At 39.2% G+C, this 22802-nt stretch overlaps 1 protein-coding gene across 5 annotated transcripts in view; it reads left to right on the top strand.

Annotated features, from left to right (window-relative positions):
* Positions 1-13180: 13180 nt before the first annotated feature.
* SORCS1 (sortilin related VPS10 domain containing receptor 1) overlaps positions 13181-22802 on the top strand; it is a 583838-nt gene continuing 574216 nt past the window's right edge. For 3 of the 5 annotated variants that reach the window (XM_032281558.1, XM_032281556.1, XM_032281555.1), the window contains exon 1: positions 13191-13925. In XM_032281558.1, the coding sequence (XP_032137449.1) occupies positions 13368-13925 (558 nt within the window). In that variant the 5' untranslated portion in view covers positions 13191-13367. Of the gene's footprint in view, positions 13926-22802 lie in introns of all 5 variants that reach the window. The other 2 variants (XM_032281559.1, XM_032281560.1) reach the window with 1 other exon arrangement.

Raw genomic sequence — 22802 nt, 5'->3', positions numbered from 1 at the left:
TTATGACTGCATAGTATTCCACAGTGTATATGTACTGTCTACTGCAAATTTCAAAATAGCTAGAATAGAATATTCAAAATCTTCCCAACACAAAGAAATGATAAACATTCAAGGTGACGGATATTTTAAATATCCTAATTTGATCATTATACATTACATGAAGGTATCAAAATCTCACATGTCTACCATCAATAGACACAATTTATATATATTAATAAATTGAAATATACTGTACATTATTATTAACTAGAATGACCATGCTGTGCAACAGATCCTACAAATCTATACAATTATAATTTGTCAACTAAAAATACATTTTTTTTTTTAGACAGAGTTTCACTCGTGTTGCCCAGGCTAGAGTGCACTGGTGCCATCTCAGCCCACCGCAACCTCCACCTCCTGGGTTCAAGTGATTCTCTTGTCTCATTCTCCTGAGTAGCTGGGATTACGAGCATGTGATACCATGCTGGGCTAATTTTGTATTTTTAGTAGAGGCAAGGTTTCTCTATGTTGGTCAGGCTGGTCTGGAACTCCTGACCTCAGGTGATCCACCTGCCTCGGCCTCCCAAAGTGCTAGGATTACAGGCATGAACCACCATGTCCAGCCAAAAATACATATTTGTTTTAAAGTACAACATAAAGATCTTTGTGAAGATGAGACTGTTCCATATTGTGACTTTATATCAAGATGTCATAAGAGCAATATGCTGGTTGTAATTCTACAAGATGTTACCATTGGGGGAAACTGGGCAAAGAATACATGGGAATGCTCTGTATTTATTTACTACCACCACTGTGAATCTACAATTATCTCAAAATAAAAAGCTGAATTTATAAAAAAGACAAAGAATGGCAGGTAGAAAAAACAATATAGTGTTTTAAAACACATACTTTAAGGTAGATTGAAGGTAAAAAGATGGAAAATAAATATAGTACAACTTTAAAAAAGGCAAAACTGTATTCATATACAAAGTCATTATTAAGGCAAGAAATAACATAGATAGAAGAGAATTCATAATAATGAAAGAATGAGTTTAAAATATGATATGGCAGTTCTGAATATATTTGACCCTAATAACCCATCTTCAGGATATCTGTAACAAATTGAAAACAAATCAAGAAGAAACACACACATATGATTGGCAATTTTGATACATCTCTCTTAGTAACTACAAATTAAGCAGAAAAAAATCAATAAACTTATAGAATATTTGAACAACATAACAAACTTGACCTAATGAACATATATGAAACACTAAGTGTAAATATTGCAGAATACATATTAATTCAAGTATGCTCAGAACATTTACCATTATTGATCATAGCAAAGGCCATTAAGCAAGTTTCAATGAGTTTCAGGTAACTGAATTTGTACAATATTCTTTCTGATTGCAATGAAAGAAAACTAGAAGTTTTTAAAAAACGTAATTAGAAATACTTGTCTGGGTGCAGTGGCTCACATCTGTAATCCCACCACTTTGGAATGCCAAGGTGGGAGGATCGCTTGAGACCAGGAGTTGAAGACCAGCCTAAGCAGCAACATAGTGAGGCTCCATCTCTGCGAAAAATGAAAGAAATTACCTCGGCATAGTAGTGCCCATCTGTAGTCCCAGTTACTCAGGGGGTTGAGGTGGGATGATCACCTGAGCCCAGAAGGTCAAGGCTGCAGTGAGAAGTGATCACACGCTGTACTGTGCTCCAGCCTGGGTGACATAAGGAGACCTGGAAGGAAGGAAGGAAGGAAGGAAGGAAGAAAGGAAGGAAGGAAGGAAGGGAGGGAGGGAGGGAGGGAGAAAAAAAAGAAAGAGAGAGGGAGGGAAGGAAGGAAATACTTTTTAATAATTCATTAATCAAAAAAGAAATAATGAAGGTATTTTAAAAGTTAAACTAAGTGTTAATGAGTAGGTCATATCAAAACTTGTGAGATACAGCTAAAGCAGTCATTAGAGGGGACTATAAAGTTTCAAATATATGTACATATACATGTGTATAAAAGCAGAAATAGAGCAAAATACACAAAACAAGAATAACTCAAATTTGATTTTAACAATTAATAAAACCAGTAAACATTTAGTAAGTTTGATCAAGGAAAATGAAAGAAAACAAAAATTACTCATATCAGAAATCAAGAAGAGGACATTAATATAGCTGTAGCAAATAGCAAAATGTTAAGTGTAATAGAATAATAAAACAAATTTATGTCAATAGATTTGAAAATTCAGATTCAATGGATAAAGTATTTGAAAAACACAATGTACTGAAGTAAATACAAAAAGAAACAAATTGGCCAAGCATGGTGGCTCACACCTATAATTCTGGCACTTTGGGAGGCCAAGACAGGCAGATCACGTGAGATAAGGAGTTAGAGACCAGCCCATCAACATGGTGAAACCCTGTCTCTACCAAAAATACAAAAATTAGCCAAGTGTAGTGGCACACACCTTTAATCCAACTACCTGGGAGGCTGGCAGGAGAATCACTTAAACCTGGCAGGCTGAGGTTGCAGTGAGCTGAGATCACACCACTGCACTCCAGCCTGGGTGACAGAGCAAGATTCCATCAAAAAAAGAAGGCAAGAGAAGGGGAGGGGAGGGAATGAGATGGGAGAGAGGGAGAGGTGGGGAGGGAAGGGAAGGGGGGAGGAAGGAAAGAGGGAGGGAGGGAAAAAAGAAAAAGGAAGGAAGGAAGGAAAGAAGGAAGAGAGGGAGGGAGGGAGGGAGAGAGTGGGGAGAGAAAGAGGAAGGAAGGAAGGAAGGAAGGGAGGGAGGGAGGGAGGGAGGGAGGGAGGAAGGAAGGAAGGAAGGAAGGAAGGAAGGAAGGTGGCTAAATAGGTTGATAAATAGTAAATAAAGCTTCCCATAAAGTGAACTCCAGATCCAAACAAATAAGAAGGAAATAACACCAATCTTACATGAACTCCCCCAGAATACAGAGAAAATGTAAACTCTTAACAGTTCACTAACCTTGATTTCAAAATCCATTAAGGACATTATACAAAAGAGAATTAAAAGACAGGATATCTAATGAACATACTTGTAAAAATCCTAAACAAAATATAAAGAAATCAGATTCAACAATATGATAAAATAAAATGTTTCGTTCAAGTGGAGTTTGTTCTAGGAATCTAAGATTAGCTTCACATTTGATAATTAGTTAATATTGACAGAACAGAGAAAAAATAAATGACCATGTTACAAGATGTGGAAAAGCATATAATAAAATTCAAAACCTATTCATGTTGTTAACAGGTCAGCAAATTAAGAATTTTAAAAATTAATATGATACAGTCATTTGCAAAAAAGCTCCAGTAAACAGCATACTTCACAGTGAAATAATAAAACCTTTCCCCCTGATTTTTTGAGCCCATTTTCCCCATACAATCTTGTAAATTATCACCATTTCTATGCAATATCATATTTACCTTCCTAGCCAAACAATAATCAACCAATGGTAGATATATTTGAAATACAGAAGTCGAATTTTAATTTGCACATATCATTAAGTACATAAAAATTTTAAAGGGCCCTAAAAATTATTAAAATTAATAAGTATAATTAACAATTTCACCAGATAAAAAGTAAATATAAAATTAATTTTTTTATATTCTAGCAATAATGAATTGAAAATTAAGATAAAGAGATCATAGTCACAATGCCACAAAATACCTCAAATAACTGAAAATAAATTTTTGAAAGATGTGCAGGATTTCCATATTGGAAAATTAACAAATATTGCTAAGATTATTTAAAGATCTAAATAAATTCAGAAAATAATATATTCATGGATGGGAAGACTTAATACTTTTAAACACTGATTTATCACTAATTGATCTATAGATATAATGCAATCCTATTAAAAAGTCCATCATTCTTAGAAGTTGACAATGTGATTCTAGAACACTCTGGAAAAACTAAGGGACTTCATACCAGATTTTATGATGTATTATGATATTGCGATAATTAAGAAGTGTTTTGCTAGCACAAAATTTGACCAACTTGATTCATTAAAGAGAATAGAAAATTCAGAAACAATCACACATACATGTAGCCACTTGACTTCAATAAATGTGCCATGGCAATACAATAGAAAATTGTTTTTTTAATTTTAAATTAATGGATCTGGGCTCATTAATATCCATATAATACAACATGAACCTTCAACCTTACTTCATGCCATATACATAAAAAGAAATTACAGATGGATAATATATATAAATGATAAACACAGCTTCTAGAAAAAAATTCACAAACACAAGGTAGGAAAAGATTTATTAAACTTAAAATAAGAAGCATTAGCCATAAAGCAAAGGTTTGAAGTGATTGATAAATTGGATTACATCATATTAAGAACTTTTTTTCCCTTTTAGCTCTACTGAATGTATTTGTGATGTGTAACATGATGTTTTAATGCATATATACATAGTGAAATCATTAATAAAGTCAAGCAAATTAACATATCCATCTCCTCACATGGATACTCCTCCTCCCCCTACCACTTTTTTTGGTGTGATAAGAGTACTTACAATCTACTCTGTTAGCACATTTCCAGTATACAATACAATATAATAACTATAATCCTCATATTGTATATTGGTTTCTAGACTTATTCATCCTACACAACTGCAACTTTGTACTCCATGATCCACAACTCCTCATTTAACAACCCCTACACAGCTGGACACAAGAGCTCAAACTGACTGACTTAATTGAATAAGTTCAAGAACAGCAAAATTATTTTGTAGTTACAGAAGTCAGAATAGCCATTATTTTTGTCAGGATGGATTCACATGGGTTTTATTGACTGAGAAGGTACAGGATCCTTTTTGGATGCTGAGAAAGATTTCTATCTTAGTCTTTGTGGTTGCATTTGTGTCAAAAATAAAATCACAGGAACAATATATAGCTAAGATGTTGATAGTCTTATGGATGTGGGTTAAATTTTAATTATAATTTTCAAATATTTAAAAAATGCTAACAAACATTGTCAATGTTACCTGACAGCGTTCTCTTTAAACTAACATCAGCTAATAGCAATAGGTTAGAAAAGAGGAACATTTTCAGTTGATGATGTTTTGCCTTAAATTGCCATATTCATTGATTCAAGCTTTCTCTTAGGTGTAAATTTAGCTTTATGTGACATTTGTGGTGGGTGTTTATGATTCATCCTAGTGCTGATCATCTGACAATATTAAGAAAGTCTATTAAAGATGTGAGAACATTAGCTTTGTCATTCACTCATTCAAGAAACACTGTCTTCTCTGTGCCTGCATTAGGTTATGGACTGAAGGTAAGAGATACACGACACAGCACCTAACCTCTAGGAGTTTACAGTCTAATGGAGGAGATGGCTAACTTAGAAAATCAGAATAAAAAAAGTACAATGTCAGAATAGGCACAGAGTGCAAAGAGAATATAGAAAAAGAGATACCGTTTACCTACTTAGCACCACAACAACAGAACCACAAAGTATATTAAAAGATAATCTCCATAATGAGAACGTTTAAGAGTCTGTGGATAAATTTCAAACATTTCCTAACATCATGCCAAGATCTACTGGATGATGGCACAGGATATGGCAGGCACAGACTAAGAATCATGCTGCAAAGACGGAGGCCATCAATTTGGGATAAAATCCATGGTAGCAGATATCAAAGAAATAAAGGTAGTTAATGTAACTCTAAGTTGATAAAGCTACTAAAATCCAGAACTATCAGGGAGTTGGACTAGAGATGAAGAAATGGAGAAAAAGAATTTGGCTAAGGGCCTCTACAGAAGTTGAGCCTTTGGATAGCAGGCATAAAACACCAGTTTATCAATGAACTGATTGACTTCTTAGATAGGGGCTCATTAAACCACCCCTGCAGAAGTACAGCTCCTTTTACAGAATGAACAGGCCTCAGCTAATGACGTACCTCATAGAGATATACCTGGTGATAGTAACTGAGTAGGTAAAAGTAGTTGAGTGCATCCTAATAACAGTGTTTCAACAATCATGGATCAACATCTAGGCAGCTTATTAAAGCTCATTCACAGCTTCACACTCTATAGTATCTCCACAGGATAAATTGCATGTGTTGAATAAGGGAAGTATTAAATAAGGGATTTCCTGTCTGGTTGCAGTGACTCGCGTCTGTAATTCCAGCACTTTGGGAGGCTGAGGCAGGTGGATTATTTGAGGTCAGGAGTTCGAGACCATCCTGGCCAACATGGTGAAACCCTATCGCTACTAAAACTACAAAAATTAGCTAGGCATGGTGGCACAGCCTGTAATTCCAGCTACTTGGGAGGCTGAGGTAGGAGAATCACTTGAACCTGGGAGGTGGAGGTTGCAGTGAGCCGAGATCGCGCCGCTGAACTCCAGCCTGGGAGACAGAGTTAGACTCTGTCTCAAAAAAAAAAAAAAAAAAAAAAAAGGTGGGGGGGATTCTCTTGGACCTTTTCTAAAGCTAAATTTTCAAACTATGAAGAATATTTCAAGTGCATAGTTAGAAGCTCAGTCTATTGCCCAATCTACTGTTGACGTCCCAGAAGCTTATGAAGATGCAGATTGATGGTACAGTGTTTCACGAAGAAGACCGGATTGGCAGTAACTAAGAAGGGCAGTAGTTTATCCCATCCTTTCAATTTGCTTCCAAAGTGAAACTTCTGCGTTCCAACACCTGTTCTCTACTCTTCTTTTTATATCTTCTGGGGTATGGTGGTCTTTAAACTGTATTTTTACTCTAGCTGGAAATAAATTGATTTTTTTAAAAACTGAACGGATTTTAACTCCTTCTCTTCCATCTAGAGAAGCATGTCCAAGAACAATGTCAAACTGAAGTTGGTATTTGAAGTACGAAACAACTTTAACAGCTAACATGTATTGTAAATCAGTCTTACATGAGGAAGGTGATATAACCTATATTTTGCATATTAAGCAACAGGGATTCCACAAGTCGAATGATAATGTACAGTTAGTGGGTGACATGCATGAGATTTAAAAGCAGGATTTTGACTCCCAAGTTTAGGATTTTAAGCCCCACACTGTACTGCCTCTCAGCACGAGACAGACAAACACAACAGACCTTGTGCCTTTGACTGCCTCTCTTTTCCTCTTCAGTGTCCCTCTGTGCCACTACTGCAGTTTAACACACTGTTGGGAATATCTAGACTGGAATCCTGCTCTTGGTCCAGATCAAACAGAGACATGAGAAGCAGTATAAAATAGTTAATGTCTGTCCAACCATGCTACTTATTCTTTAATTTGTTTCCTCCTTCTCCTGCAAGATACTCTTTGCTCGGAGTGAGAGGTCCCAAAGATCTTGTTTTTCAATGGCGACTGCACATTTTATAGAATTGTATTCTGCTGGAATATTATACCCCAGAAGACTACTGAATTTGGCTTTATATTAACCTCATTCATCTTTGGATAAGTTCTTTTTAAAGGGGACAAAAAATAACCAAAGACTTCTTATCATGTAGAAGCTTTTGATTGTGCAATCATTGGCTTTTAAAGAGTTTTTTTGAGGTAGGATTTTGCTTCTTTTGTCTCCTCCTCTCCAGTCAGTATTCCTGAAGCAACAAAAGTGAAATGTAGCTCCAACTTTAGTTTAAAATAAACTGAGTTTATTTTTCCTATTTGTATTTCTAGGGAAGTTGGACCAGAAAACGTGTTATGAAGTTGGTTTCGTGATTTAGTACATCAAAGCCTTTTTATATTAGACTTACAGGCTAGAGGAAGACAGGAAACAGAGATTCCAGAAGTTATACAGTTTTCAGATCATTTTAAGACTATAATAAAGTTATGTTAATGCGTTTTCAGACTTTTTGGTAAAGGTATATTTTTAAAAATCTAATAATACAATCTTTAAATAAACTTGTTTAATCATAGTGTATTTTTATCTATTTCACTTTAAGTATGAATATTAAAATTGGAAAAATATATATGCATATGTGAGTTTACATAATGACAGTGATATTATTTCCTGCTTCTCTTTTCCTATTTAATTATGCAAACTGTCCTTTGAAACCTGAAATGATTGTATAAGCACTGCATCATAGCTAAACAAAAATAATGTGGAATTTTAATTCATGAATATACAAATTGGGAACAGAATTGGACAAGATAGTGGAGGGGAAGGATAAAAAGAAAGTCTGTTCTAAGTCTTGTCTGTAAGTCTGTGACCTTAGATAAATTTCTTTTCATTCTGTAAGATACAGGCAAAAACTGCCCCCTACCTATCTTTTGGAGCTGCTGCAAGATTTATTAAACTAGGGGGGAGAAAAGCAAAACAAAAAACTGTTTAGAGGTGTGATGAGATAGGAGTTACACAAATCCAAGACGGTTTTATTATTTCCAAGGGGTGTCCAAAGTTGAATTAACTTTCATGACATCCGATGAATTAGGTAGATAATCCTAGCCCTATTTTTAAAGATAAGAGGGCTTATGTTCTCCCACTGGCACCACTTAGATTGGGTGTATGAGAAGAGATACAATTACTGGATTCAGAGGTAGGTCTGTATTGGTTGATACAATACAATCAAGTATTTAAAGGGGCAGTTTAAAAAAGTCCCATCATTATGTTGGCAGGCAATGAGAATAGCCTGCATATTATTCTCCCCAGTTTTCTTTCTGTGGTTCTTCATGAAATTGATCTGAAATGCAAGACAAGACACCTTGTCGCAATGGTATCCAAGAGGAGCCAAGTATTTTGAGAACTATTAAAAGACATCGTTCAAATGATGAGGCACATAATGTGATTTAGTGCAAACTGAAGCCAAAATAACCATCAGAAACCAAAGAGACTTACGAAGAAGGGAAGACGAAAAACCAATGAGACAGTTAACCTGTAGCTTACGCTGTAAGATTATGTGGGGAGTGGATATACCACTCTCTTTAACATTACTCCCCACACACAAAATAAAAGCAAATAGAAATGGAGTGTACACATATTCCCCTCAGCCTAAAAAAACGTGAGCACTTGTTCCCCAAATTGCTTGCTCAACATTAGTAAAAATGATTCAAACTAATTAGAGTGCCTGGCACATAGAAAATCGTCAACAAGTGTTGTCTGTTATTAGTTGGATTTAGAGTAGAAACAGTATTTCACAAAATCAAGAACATACTAGGAATAAGACTGCCTCATAGACACCTTGTCTCTTTGCACTAATTGCTGTGTGACCCAAGATAGTTACTCAATATCATCTGTGAGGTGGGAAAGATGATAGTACTTAACTGAGATAAACTTTGTAAAAAAAAAAAAAAAAAAAAAAAAAGGCATGAGCTGTTACATTTCAACTCGGTAGCATAGTTTCTGGCATAGAGTATATATCTGATTGACAAAGTATTGGTTATTAAGAGTTGTGCGCCTAGGCTTGTTATATGGGTGCCACCCAGCTGGCCAGCCATTGTTTATTCATCTCTTAGTAAGCTAGGCACTGGTAGAAATGTTGAAAAGGAGGTTGAAAATAAGGAAGATACAGCCTTATCCACATGCAGATTTTCTTTGGAAGTTATTGCCAAAAAACAGGTTTAAGTAAAATAATTAAATGCTGTAATACACGCTAAGAAAGATCTGGTAAGAGACTGATACAGAAAATGTGGAATAAATTTCGTCTTTAGGTAGAGGTTCAGGAAAAGTCTCTTTAAGGTTGTATATTGAAAGTGAAGGTCTCAAAAAAGAGGAGTCAGTGATGTGACGTGCGGATGGAGGGTGGACATTCTAGGGAGGCGGAACAGCACGTACAAAGGTTGTGAATTGGAAAAACTAGGCACATCTGAGGAAAGGATAGCCCCTGATGGTTGGCGTATTAGGATGAGGGTAGAGAATCCTGCCAAATGTGATTCAGAAGTGAGTACCTGGTCAGCCGTGGTAAGCTTGGATATTACTTTGTTTGTGATGGAAAGCTGGCAGGAAGTATCTTTTTTATACTTTTAAAAGACTACTTTTGCTGCTTTGTAGGGCAGAGTGTCCATACTTTTTTGATTGTGCATGCCAATTAGCATACAGTGACTAAATGTTCACATTCTTTCTTTGTCTTTCTGTCTCTTCTTTCTCTGTCTGCCTCTGTCTCTCTCTTTACACATATCAATGTGTATATGTATATGCATATATATATATGTTCACATTGTATGTAAAACTAAATGTAACATATGTACATTAATATTTTAGCAAAGCTAAATTTTAATATTGCTGATTAAAACTAAACACATCAAATTCTATTATTTTCCTCTTGCACAAAATTGGATTACCTTAGTCTGCTTGTGCCCTTGTACCTGTGCCATCTTTAGAGACAACTATTGGAGAGAAGCAGTGGAATCGTGCAATTGTGGCGTACAGGGAGCAGTCAGAGGCTGTTGTGGTAGTCCAGATGAGAAATGATGATAGCTGGGACTAAGCCATGGCATATTTGTCATGTGCACAATGAGAGGACTCCTTATTGGAATTACAGATTTATGTTATCTACTAGCCTTTTGTATCAATTACTTTCCTAATAAATGACTCATTCTTATTATATTGTATTAATACAAATCTATTGGATTGCTTTGTGGGTTATTGGGTTGAAAACATCTTGAAATAGACTTCCCTCCATGATTAGCCTATTTATCGAAGTCTTCTGGAAAAGGGGAAAATTTAGGAAATTACTGGTACTTTCTTCTTCTGCTTGTTGGCAAAAGTAAATAGGGGGCAGGGCCATAAAAAAACAAAATGAATCTATCTACCTACGTATGAAGAATACTACTTGGAGCCAATTTCATCCACATTTGTGTAACTTCTGTCTCAAATGAATAATTAAAATCAGGCAGTAAAAATTTGCCCGCTCTCTATGAACTCCCAGTAAATGGACTGCAAGTGCTTTCACTTTAAAGGGATCATTCAAAAAGAGGTTGTAGATTCTGGGAAGAAGAAAATCAACTGTACTTGTACCAGCATTCTTCAGGAAGAGCTTCCATTTTGAAACCAAAATACCATACATTTTGGTAGGGCAATAATAGACGAAGGCCAGGAAATCTGAATCCACTAATTTCTTCTTTTCCATTTTCCTTCTTCCAGCCTATATTTGGATGAGAATTTATTTGGGTTCTGATTCTTTAATCTGGTTTTCCTTTCTTGGAGGAATTCCCATGTACTTATCCAGACTGGAAAGGAGGTTAGCAGGGCATAGAAAGAAGTCATTAAGCAAATGATCCTGTAAAGCTCTAAAAACCTTTCTGAGGAAAGAAAAAACGACCGCTCTGGGTTTTGACAAAGAACATTTGCAATTTGGGGAGGAGAGAGGACCTCTGGCTCTCCTCTCCTCCATCTAGAGGCCATAGCCTGCCAGACAGCGTTTCTGTTTTGGAGGATCCAGGCATATAGTGCTTTTGCTTGTATTTCTTCTTTAATGACAACCGGGACACTCTTTTGTCCTTTTAGGTACTCAAATTTAATGGCTGAGAAGCCCACCCTCCTTGCATTTGCAGTTTTCCTGTGTTGGTCATACGAACAATAACTTAGATCGATATTTTATAACACCTCTCTGGATTGGATTGATACCAAGGAAGTTTTTCTGGGCAACATTAGAAAGAATTTCACTAATTAAAGAATAATTATCACTCTATATTACTTTGAACTTGGCTTCATCACAAACACAGTATTCACATTTTTCAGTGAGGTTATCATTCTAAGTGTGAAAATGAACAGAATTGTATATAGAAACTGGAATCGGTACTATTTTGTTGTGTCATTCACTTATTCAATCAGTAAATGTTCATTAAACAATGTAAATACTATGTACATAAGAGAATATTACGTATATGAAGACGGCAAAGAATTTTGAAATGATTTCAACGCTTAGAAGCAAATTGTCTACTTGAAAAACAGGATTGGATTTTGAGAAATTCTTTACAATTTTCAAAGCCCATTCACCTGCTATAAATCTTCATCTGAACTTATGAACAGTAGCAGGGGTGCTAGGCCAGGCAGATATTATAATCATACAATTATAGAATTTTAGGAGCGGAAGGGATTTTAAAGGTCATCTAATGTGATCATTTAATTTTAACGCTTAGGAAGCTGAGAGATTGCGATTTGTCTGAGGTCCCAAAGCAAACCAGTGACAGGACACCATCACAGACTTGCTGATAGGGATCTCGAAGCAGGATACAGCAGCACTGGGCCAGGCACCGAATGACACAGAATAACTCTAAGTACTGTGCCTCTTTTCCTGTATTTATTTGTTATGCAGATAGGTATTAGACTCACAATAAATATTTATTGAATTAATGACTGGCAGATTTCTTCCCACGTAGGGTACTGTGCCAAGTACTGAGGATAAAATGATAAACAAAATACAGGTCACTTCCTCCAAGTTGCTCGAAATTTTATCTTCCTGTCCTCAATGAGTTTGCAGTCTCTTAGGGAAACCAAGATATATCCGCTTACAGAACGCGTAGTGGAACCTTAGGTTTAGGAAAGTGTTTTCTTACCTATGATTGCATGCAAGAAAATTAGGTTCAAATTCAGTGAATGCTTTAGAAGGTTAGGAGATAAATTTAAGCCTTTTAATTGATGGGGGAAAAAATCTCCCAAACTACACACACACACACACACACACACACACACACACACAGGCGCGCACACACACACACGAGATCATTTAATTACATCACTCTCTGCTGCTGCCTTTCCGGGATCTCCCCCAGGCTGGGACACACAGGCTCTGCTCCGGGTAAGGTCAAGGTGCCAACTCAGGAAGCCTAAGAGAAGGAAGGAGCAGAAGCCCACCCATCCCTATCTCCTCAACTGGAAAAGACCAGAAAGAGAGAGAAAAAAGGAAACAGCAACATAGACTGATAGAAACAATAAAGCAGGAATTGGAAGCTCGGGACAGAGCGACCGCTCCGGGAGCCCGGGGTTCACCGCCCCCGCGGGCAGGGTGCGCGGACTCAGCGCCGGGACCGGCGGCAGCGGGGGCGCAGAGAGGGCGGAGGGGAGAGGCGGCGGCAGCGCCCGCGAGGCCGAGGGGAGGTCGCCGGTGGTGCCTCCAGCGCCCAGAGACCCGGTGCGCAGCGCAGCCCTGCCGCGGGACGCGGCGCCCGGAGCCCCAGCAGCGCCCGCCCTCCCTCCCGCGTCGCCCGCCAGCGCCCGCACCCGCTCCGCCAGTGACTTCAGCTCAGCTCCACCCCCGCGCGGCGGCTGCTCGCTCCGTCCGGACCCGCGCTCGGCACAAGCTCAGCCCGGGCGAGCGGCGGCCACCTGCCCGGCGCCGCCTCCGCCCGCCCCCACCGCGGCCCAACTTGGATGGAGTTGGGGTCCTGAGCATCGGCCCCCCACAGCCGCCAGCGCAGAGCCCCGCGCCGCCGCCTTTGGTCTGGGACCCCTCTTTCCGAGGCTCTCCGCTCCCGCGATGGGAAAAGTTGGCGCCGGCGGCGGCTCCCCAGCCCGGCTGAGCGCGCTCCTCGCCGGCGCGGGGCTCTTGGTCCTCTGCTCCCCGGGCGTCTGCGGCGGCGGCTCCTGCTGCCCCCCGCCGCACCCCAGCTCGGCCCCACGCTCGGCTTCGACCCCTAGGGGCTTTTTTCACCAGGGGCCGCCAGGCAGGGCTCCTGCCACGCCCCTGCCCCTCGTAGTGCGCCCCCTGTTCTCAGTGGCCCCCGGGGACCGAGCGCTGTCCCTGGAGCGGGCTCGGGACACTGGGGCATCCGTGGCGGCTGCTGCACGCTCCGGCCGGAGGAGACGGAGCAGAGCGGATCAGGAGAAGGCAGAACGCGGAGGGGGCGCGAGTCGGAGCCCCCGGGGAGTGCTAAGAGATGGAGGGCAGCAGGAGCCTGGGACTCGGGAGCGGGACCCGGACAAAGCTACCCGCTTCCGGATGGAGGAGCTGAGACTGACCAGCACCACGTTCGCGCTGACCGGAGACTCAGCACACAACCAAGCCATGGTCCACTGGTCTGGCCACAACAGCAGCGTGAGTAGATGGGACTGAGGGCAAAGGGGTGGAAAGATGGAAAGGGTTAAAGTCCGCTGCGTGATCTGATGGAGAACTGGAGGAAATAGGGTTTCTGGACTTGGAGATGCTGCAAACTGGTTTCTGCCTACTTCCCACAAGAGTTAACATCACCTACTAGGAGACCAGCCTCCACCTCTCTCACCCACCAACATCATCAGGGTCCTCTACAAATGCCACAGCTTCAAACCGAGGAGTCAAATTCCTGTTTCCTGTTGCCTTGGTCGCATTGGTGTGTGAAACCGAAGACCAGGCAAACAGAAGGGTTAAAGTACTCCTAATACAGAAATGAAAGGGTTAAATTTCCAGGCAGGCTGACATTTCCTCAGATGACTTTCCCTTTACTTGCCAGACTTATGTACTGGCTCAAGGAAGATTAAGAAGACCCATATATGTAGGCGTTTTATTTTATTTTATTTTTAATTTCATGCATAGCTCCTAACCCCTTCCTCCCCACAAGGGAGGAGAACGGCAGTGGAGAGTATAAGGTGTTCTTTAGAGGCTCCTCTGCTTTAGGGGATCAAGTGGGTGCAAGTTTCAGGGCAGGAACTCTCCAGCATCTTCCCACAGCACTAGTGAGTGTGTTTTGAGAACTGGGGCTTTCCAGCCCGTGAATGAGCGGTTGTTCTCCGGCATGGTCAGTCTCAGGAAGATCAGATATATCCCAGTGACAACAACTCCCTGTTCTCCCCCATTGCCTGACCTCCTCTAATGAAGAGCACAAATAAAGACTTAACATTCCCTTTATGAAGGCAGGAAAGGGATTGCTGAATTCCAGGAGGCTGGATTCCAGGGACTTAGGATGCAAGTCCATGAGCTTTGGTCATATCAGGAAAGGTTTTAGATTTTCAGAAAAGCTTGCATGTCTGCAATCCGGGGGAGCTACTCCTGTTGAAATGGAACCTAGAAACTTCAATGAGTTGAAATAGTAAAGAACTAGCTTTGATTGCAATAACTAAAAATGATTTTAAAGTGTGGAAACTTCTCCAGGCAGCAGCAAAGAACATAAAAACCAAGGATGGGTGAAATGGGGGGAAAAATTCCAACTTTTAGAGCTTCAACCAGGTAATTGAGATTATAGTGTTTGTAATATGCACAATCTGTGCAGCCTGTTACCTTTAGAAACATTTTCGGCTATGATGTAATTGCCAGAAACCTTCCCAGAGAAGTGCCACTTTAGTGAGTTGTGCTCATTGTCAGCTTTTTAATGTGAGTTGTGAACATTTTAAAATACTAGTCTGTCATTATGAATTCCTTGGGTCCGTAGATATAAATTGTATTAAGGCAAATCATGATAGATAATATTTTGTATTGATGTCTCTGTTCTGAGAGTAGTAGCAGGGTTTTCCCTACAATTCGTTTCATGACAGAGGCTGTGATTTTATATAGTTCTCAGGAGTGGTTTGATCAAATAAATGAAGCTGAAATTCTTTCCATTCAAGCTCTGGAGACCCTTGCCCTCATTCCTTACCTTAACCATTATATCTCTCATATCGTAGCCACTAAAATTAATCCTCTAATTTGAACTTGCATCTTCTTAAACTGATTGAATAACTTTCGCACTGCTTTAAGTGATTAACTCAAAGCTTCTGGCTTTCAGGGGAGATTTTAAACACATCAAACATGTTAGCTCTTGTTGTATTAAGAAGTAAAAGACTTTGGACTCAAAATATTTCTGGCTTTTAATGTAATTCAAGCTGTAAAATATCACTCACCCATTAGACCTCTTTTTTTTTTTTTTTTTTTAGCTCATCTTTTGAAAGATCTTGGAAAGAAAGTAAAGTAGAATACATCTTTGGCAAATTTTTAACTTTCATTGAGGAAATGGTGCCAATCACTGCCAACATTTAAAAAATAATAATAAATGGTGCTTAAAATTCTAGTAGGGCTTATTAGGGTCAGGGCATTGAACATGCCTGCAGGTCTAAGATAATGTAGGAAATAAGGAGTTGACTGTTAAAAGTTTTGATCACTCAAATCATGTTAACTAACGAGGTGAGATATCTGCCCTCTGAAGTGTCTTATTCCATAAAGACCTCTCCTGACCCAGTCTGTGCCCTGGTCATCATACACAAAGGTGTTTTTACTTTTTCTTTTTTAAGTATATACATGCAGATAGTGGAGAAAGAGAAATAGTCTTTATCCATGTCCTCTAAAACAAAGCCAGTCCTACGTATCTGGACCAGACTCAGAGAGAGTTTAAAATATTTTTAAAGGAAAAGAAAGCAGAAAGAAACTTTTTTTGGCAGTTTTGTAGAATGCAAAGCAGCGTGGAGACCTGATTCCAGTTCTGCTTATTTGTGGTTTGATCCAAGCAAGTTTAGTGTCCTCTGAATGTGGATTTTCTCATCTGTAAAGTGGGGGCAATGCCTGTCAGATTAACTGCAGAGAATTAGGAGACAGGCTATACATAAGAGGGCAGTGTGACCTGAAAGCCTCACACACCTGTTTGGAACTCTCACAACAGTTCACTTTACCCCAGAGTGGAAAATCCGCTCATCTAAACCTGAAGGCCGGGCTGGGGTAGAGGGGGGAGATTTAGGGGGACTCGTCTCTTTTCACGTTTAGATGTCCTCCCCTGTAGATCTGCTCCAAAACCCCTTCAGGGCCACAGGCAATGCACATCCTGTGAATCCCTCTCATGTTTAGCAAAAAGCCTTTGCTGAGAAGAATCTCTGATTATGACAACACCTGCATTCAAGGTGCAAATGCATGGTAATTATAGGCTGCCTGTCAATCTGGTGAGGAATTCTGGATGGTTCACTCACCTCCTTCCCATCTCTTTCCTGCCCCCTCAGCTGTTGGACTTGAGCAGTTGTATAAAGACATGTCTGTTTTGCCTCGTCTGTGGGTGTGATGTGATTCCTCTGTACTGAAGTCTCGATTGATGGAAACTGTTGCTAGAGTTGGTGGAACACCTGGGGGGATCTTCTGGCATGAAAGGTGCTGGGTATGAATCATTTGTCATGAGCTTGGTGTCGTAAGCAAGAACATATTGTTCCCACCCTACTCATCCCAGGCATGCTGTGCCCTGATCTAAATTTATATAGTAATCCTTAGAGTGTTAAAATATATATTTGCCTTTATATGTATGCATAATGGTGTATGTGTTTATTCCTTATTTCCAAGGGATTTTAAAGTGCTACAGCATGAATCTTTATAAATTCATTCGTAGGTAGTAAGTAGGTGACAAGTGTTAATATCTCTTTTTCATATTTTTATGCCGAAGTTAGGTTTAGTATTTCAGTTCACCACTCTGCCCCTTTCTCACAGGCAACTGTATTACCAGATTTGTTAACAGAGGGTTTTACTTGACTTCTGTTTTTCCATGATGGGATCTTTAATGTTACATTTATCATAGCACATGATGGACTGCTTGATTTCTGTGTACCTCTTTGCTTCTAGTTGTTCTGGGACTTGACATTTACCATCCAACATTAGTGAATAAATTGAGTCTCGAACTGGGCCGACTTTTGGGGTAGATGCCTTACATTCATCATCTCACTTCATTTTTCACAGAAATATCAAGAGTAGGTGTTATTATTGTCATTACGTACAGGAGGAAACTGAGGTTCCGAAAGGCTAAATGAATTAATTGCCAAATAGACACAGGAGGTCAGTGGCAGAGCAGAGACTGTCACCCAAAGTGGTCCTACTCCTAAACTGCACAGAAAGGCTTGTCCCAGGGACTTTAAAGTAGAACAGAAAAACTCAGACCTTTTGGAATCTGAGTTTTAGATAATCCTATCTTGAGTTAATTTCTGATGATGGTGGAGGAGGACGTACTCTTAGCTGGAAGCGCTGCCTCCTTGTAGAAATGCGAGGACATTAACATGTGCCTGTCACATTGCACCCTTTACCTTAAGTAGTGATTTGGTTGTTCTCTCATCCACCCACCTCTTCATCTTCAGTGAGACATGGAATCTGCACCTGATGATTCAGTGAGCAAGAGGTAACCTGCGATCATTCAGCTTTCAGCTTAGTTGTTCTTTAGGAATACATTCCTTTTCTAATTTAGTGACAAATCGGATATTATAGACAGGTTGGCTATGAATGCTTGACTTGGCTATACATTTTGATACAGTTTGTTTTGTGGGGGGGAGCTGACATTTCACAAAGTAAAATGATAAAAGATTTTAGCTTTCTCTAGCAAGCCCACATAATTCCTTCTCTGATCAGTACTTAATGCTATATGAATGCTAATGTGGTGTGATTTGGAAGGCAGTGGATTTGAAAGCCAACAGATTTGAGTTTGAATCTTAGCTGTCCTGCTAACCAGCACATTGCCTTGAGTAAGTCACTTAAATTCTTTGAACCTCAATCTCCTCATCTAAAATATGGGGATAGTATATCTTTTAGAGGTTTATTCCTAAACATGTGACATCATGTATACAAAGTGCTTTGTTCATAGGAAATGCTCAATAAATGCTACTTACATTTCTTACATGAAGAAAGAGTTCTCCATTGGAATTAAGAATTGTGGGTTATGATCCTAGCTGTATACAAAAATTGGATAGTCATAGCACGTTGAAATGTTGTGTCCTCGATTTCATCCTCTGTAAAATGGCACTAACAGACTAAACTCCTTTACAGGTCAAAACTAATTTAATCCCTTGTTTATATAGATACTGTGTACCTACTGCATTTAAGTAAAGCGCACTAGGAAGTGTTGTGGATGCAGAAATGACACAATGACCTATACCCTTGACCTGTAAGGGAAGAAACCTTTTATTTCACAAGATTCTTCCTTTTTCCTCAGTTCATATGCATATCTATTTAGGGGAAATCAAGTAATTTGAGATCCCAGAAGTACATCATTTCAATCTGGGCACATGGGTTTGCAGCAAAACATAGTTTATTAGGTTTGTTATATTACATCTTCATGTTAAGGAACTTGCTATATTTGGACCCCAAAAAAATGCTTAATGTGAAATTGGAAACTAAAAATTTCTTAGATATTTAATGAGATTTTCTAGAGAACATTGACGTGAATATTGACTCTCAGAATCATATCCACATTCTTTTAAAGAGAGACCTTAGAAATTTATAGGCTAGGGCAAAAAAAAGCAGATATACTAATCTCATTTATATATGAGAATAAAAATTGCTCCCATTTAGGAGTAATTGTTATGTGCCAACATTATGCTAAGAACCTTATACAAATTATCATATTTACTTTTAATTCCATGAATATTTATTGAGCTCCTAATGTTTGTCATTCACTGGCATAAGGTTATTTGTGAAGTGCTACACAAGATGAAAAGAAGTAATTCCTGCCCTCTGTGAGTTCTTGGTCTTATACCCAAGAAACTTCTTAAGAGACAGCAGGAGGTGCACATTGTCTAATACAGAACTTGCTGTAGGAGGTCAGGGGAGAGTTGAGCATCTTCTGGCTGGGGTGGCCTTCAAGCTGGTTTGTAGAGTCGGTACTTCAGATGAACCTTGAAATGTAAAGAAGATTGTAAGTAACACTTGGAAATTATTACAAAGATGTTTTTAGCTGAATGGATGTCATGAGAAGAGATGTAAACATTCCTTTTTGTATCCAGGAATTTAAATTACTTTATTTAAAAACTATGCTTAACTAAAGTTTTAATCTTAGGAATGATTGAAAAATATGAGTTAATCAAAAAATATACACATCAATCTTGTATTAAATTTGGGTACATTCCAAGCCCAGTAGGAAAGTAAAAACCTTTATGGTCACTGAGAGATATGACTGCCCTTATTTGCGCATTAAATCTTAGCTGGAGTCGTCAGTGTTTCATTTTTACCTTGACATTTTCCATACAGAGTTTTCACAAAAGGACTTTCTTTTGTTTAAGTTCTTGATGAGAGAAATCACTGCTCAGGCTGCCTCAAGGATACATTAATTTGACTCTCTGCCAGCTCATGTTCAGTCATTAAATGTGTGTAAAATATTTGTCCTGTTTTTGTGTATGTCTCCATTACCGTTCCTTATTTTGTGGCTAAAAAGTGTAGAGAAGGCACTCGTGTCTCCTGGAGGGGAAACTGGCCAAGCTCTGCAATGGTCAAAGGGATGAGAGAGAAGAGATATGTTCATTGGGAGGTGAGGCCAGGCCCCATGAAAGTGTAGTGGTGCCTCTCAAGGAGCTCAAACTCTGCTCCAATTGTTTGGATGGAGTAGGCAAACAGTTGGCAAGAAACAAAGGTGGAGTCTTACTGTGTAATGTTTATAATGAAAGAACAGAGCTTGTTGTAGAATGTAGATAGGAAAAAAAAAGGACGTGAATGCTCTGTCCGAAATCCTATGTGAGATTTTACACACACATAAAAGATATTGTGTCTATTTCTGTAGCACACCTGAGTGTTTTTATACCACTTTAGATCAGTTATAGCCCTTTTTTTCTCTTTGCAAAATGCTCCAGTTTTCAAAGATCGACACATTACTTCGTTAACTTAATGTATTTTTTCTCACCACAATTCTGTAAGTTAGGAAAGACAAATGTCATCTCCACTCTCAGATAAAGAAACCAAGAGGTTGCTATTAAGTAGGTCAGTTAGTGGAAAAAGAAGGTCAAGTAACATTTGGTAACACCGTAGGACTGATTCTTGGTTTGGCACACTGCTGGCTTGCCACAGGCAAGAGTTAGAACATAGCTGCACCCTAGCCTCATGGTTTGTCTGAAACCCATGCACCTGTGTCCATAAGGTTTTCCATTGTGGGAAGAAGACTGAATATTGGCTGTAGAGCTCCTGAGTTCTAGGTTCAGCTTTTCAAGTTGTCTTGGGCTTCAAAAAAAGTACCCTCATGAAAAGTCATGCTCTTGTTTAAACCTCTGAAGTTACCTTAAAGAGTGATGATGGGACCTTTTGGTAGTGAGGTTCCCAGTAATAACTTGTCTGCCATGTGTATTCCACTGCAAATGGCCTTCAGAGATGAGATTACTTATGACTGGGTTTATTGCAATAGCAGCTTGGGGTAGAAAGGAGGTATAGCCATTTCTTCCTCTCTTTAATTTTCTTATGTAGTTAAAATCTAGTTAAAAGTAATATTAAAGGTGGTCTCACTACCTGTTTCCATGTAGGAAACCCAGAGTATCCATCAACATTTTGGAGCCATACTAAAGGAGTGCCTGTTGGTGCTAATGGGTTTTACTTGCTCAAGTATTATAATTGAGTTGCCACCTATTGCTTTTTCTAATTCTAACTTTTGGGGTGAGAGTGGTAAAAGAGAGCAAAGAAAAGTTTGCTAAATATCAGGGACAACTCTGTATAGATGAGACACATTGGTTATAATGGAAGTCTCCCGTAACAATAATAATATGAATAACCACCAATGTAGTGAACAGCTTCCCTGGAAATATAATCTGGAACATCACCATATGATTTCACTTGATTCTCACAATACCTTTATGAACTACACATTGTTATCCTTATTCAAAAGCTGCAGAAGTTAAGCTTAAACAACTTGCCCAAAGTTACCCAGCTAGCAAGTGGCAGAGCTGGGATTTGATTTTTGCCATTTCTGGCACCAAAGCTCTTTCTGCTAAATCATGCTTTGGGTTCATTTTTGTGTAAGTTTATTTTTGAATGGGTTTATTTTTGAGTTTCTTTAGAAAGAACTCCACAATTCAGTGCAGATGGGGTGGTAGGGAAACTCTTGGTATGCATGACACATCTTGGGGGTCTCATTTTCACTTCACCCCATTGTCAGGTCACTGACACTTTACTTGAAAATAAGCCACTCCATGATGCAGCTTGGGTTAAAGCGCTAACCTCTGTCCATTCCCACAAGTGGCTTCTGGGGGTTATTAATATGTGTCATCCTGTTATCCTGGGAGGATGTGTGGGATGGGCTGTTTGGTGTCTCCCTGCTGACTAATGACCCTAGAGTGGCAGTGTGCACAATGTGTACACGCTTTAAAGAAAGTGCTAGCGAGAATCATGTTATCAGACAACCAACTAATCATGCCCTGGAACCAATGGATTGATGCCTCTAGTCATCTTTCCCTAACCAGAGTAACAAGGGCTGTTGAGACATAAAATTATGAGGCATCAATCCTTCTGCTCCAGGACCTTTGCTGGTTTGGGGCAGGTGGGAGGTGGGCAGAATAATAGTCAAAGATCTTCCCCTTATCTCAGCAATTCCCACTGTACATTCTTGATTATAGTTGTTAAAGGGAAAAAGGCTATTTTAGGCCCATTCGGCACCCTGGTTTAGAAATTTATCATCTGCAGACCTGCTCGCCCTGACTTGTATTTTGCTGAAATAATAGAAGAATTCTTAACTGGGCAGGTATGGGCTCACTCATAAGTGCCTGGGGCAACATTTCACAAAGTACTGTCCTCATGGGTCCTGCTTCTGAATGTCCTGATGGGGAGAAGGGACGGGGAATCTGTATGTTTTAGAAACTCCCTGGGGAGTCTTGGAAACACTCAGGTTTAAAAATTATTTCCTTGAGATTTTTATTGAGTTTAAGAGTCCATGGATTTCTTCCATTATCTGTATAATTTTGTGTTAATATACTTTAATTTTTCCAATGGAGAGATGCAGCCCACAGTGTTTATCAGCTTCTCAATAGAAACCATGACCCTCTGCAGCGAAGGCCTGGTGGAATGGAAGGCCATATAAATCACATGGGACAGTACAGAGTCATCCAGGTGAAATTTCTGTCATTCAGCGTATACCAAAAAGTTATCTTTCATGGCTGTCCATATAACCATAGGCAAAATATGTCTTAAGTGGCAAAAAATATTCATGATTTAAAATTCGACATAATTTATTGGGTTAATTGCCGACTCTACTATCCACTAGATATGTGAATCAATTAAAAGATTGATTATATGAATTTTTATAAATGTTATAAATTTATA

This window comes from Sapajus apella, unplaced genomic scaffold (genome assembly GCF_009761245.1).
Source record: "Sapajus apella isolate SASKATOON/1434 unplaced genomic scaffold, GSC_monkey_1.0 scaffold13, whole genome shotgun sequence".
Lineage (NCBI taxonomy): Eukaryota > Metazoa > Chordata > Mammalia > Primates > Cebidae > Sapajus > Sapajus apella.
Note: the sequence above shows the minus strand (reverse complement) of the source record. Positions and strands in the feature narration are given on the sequence as shown.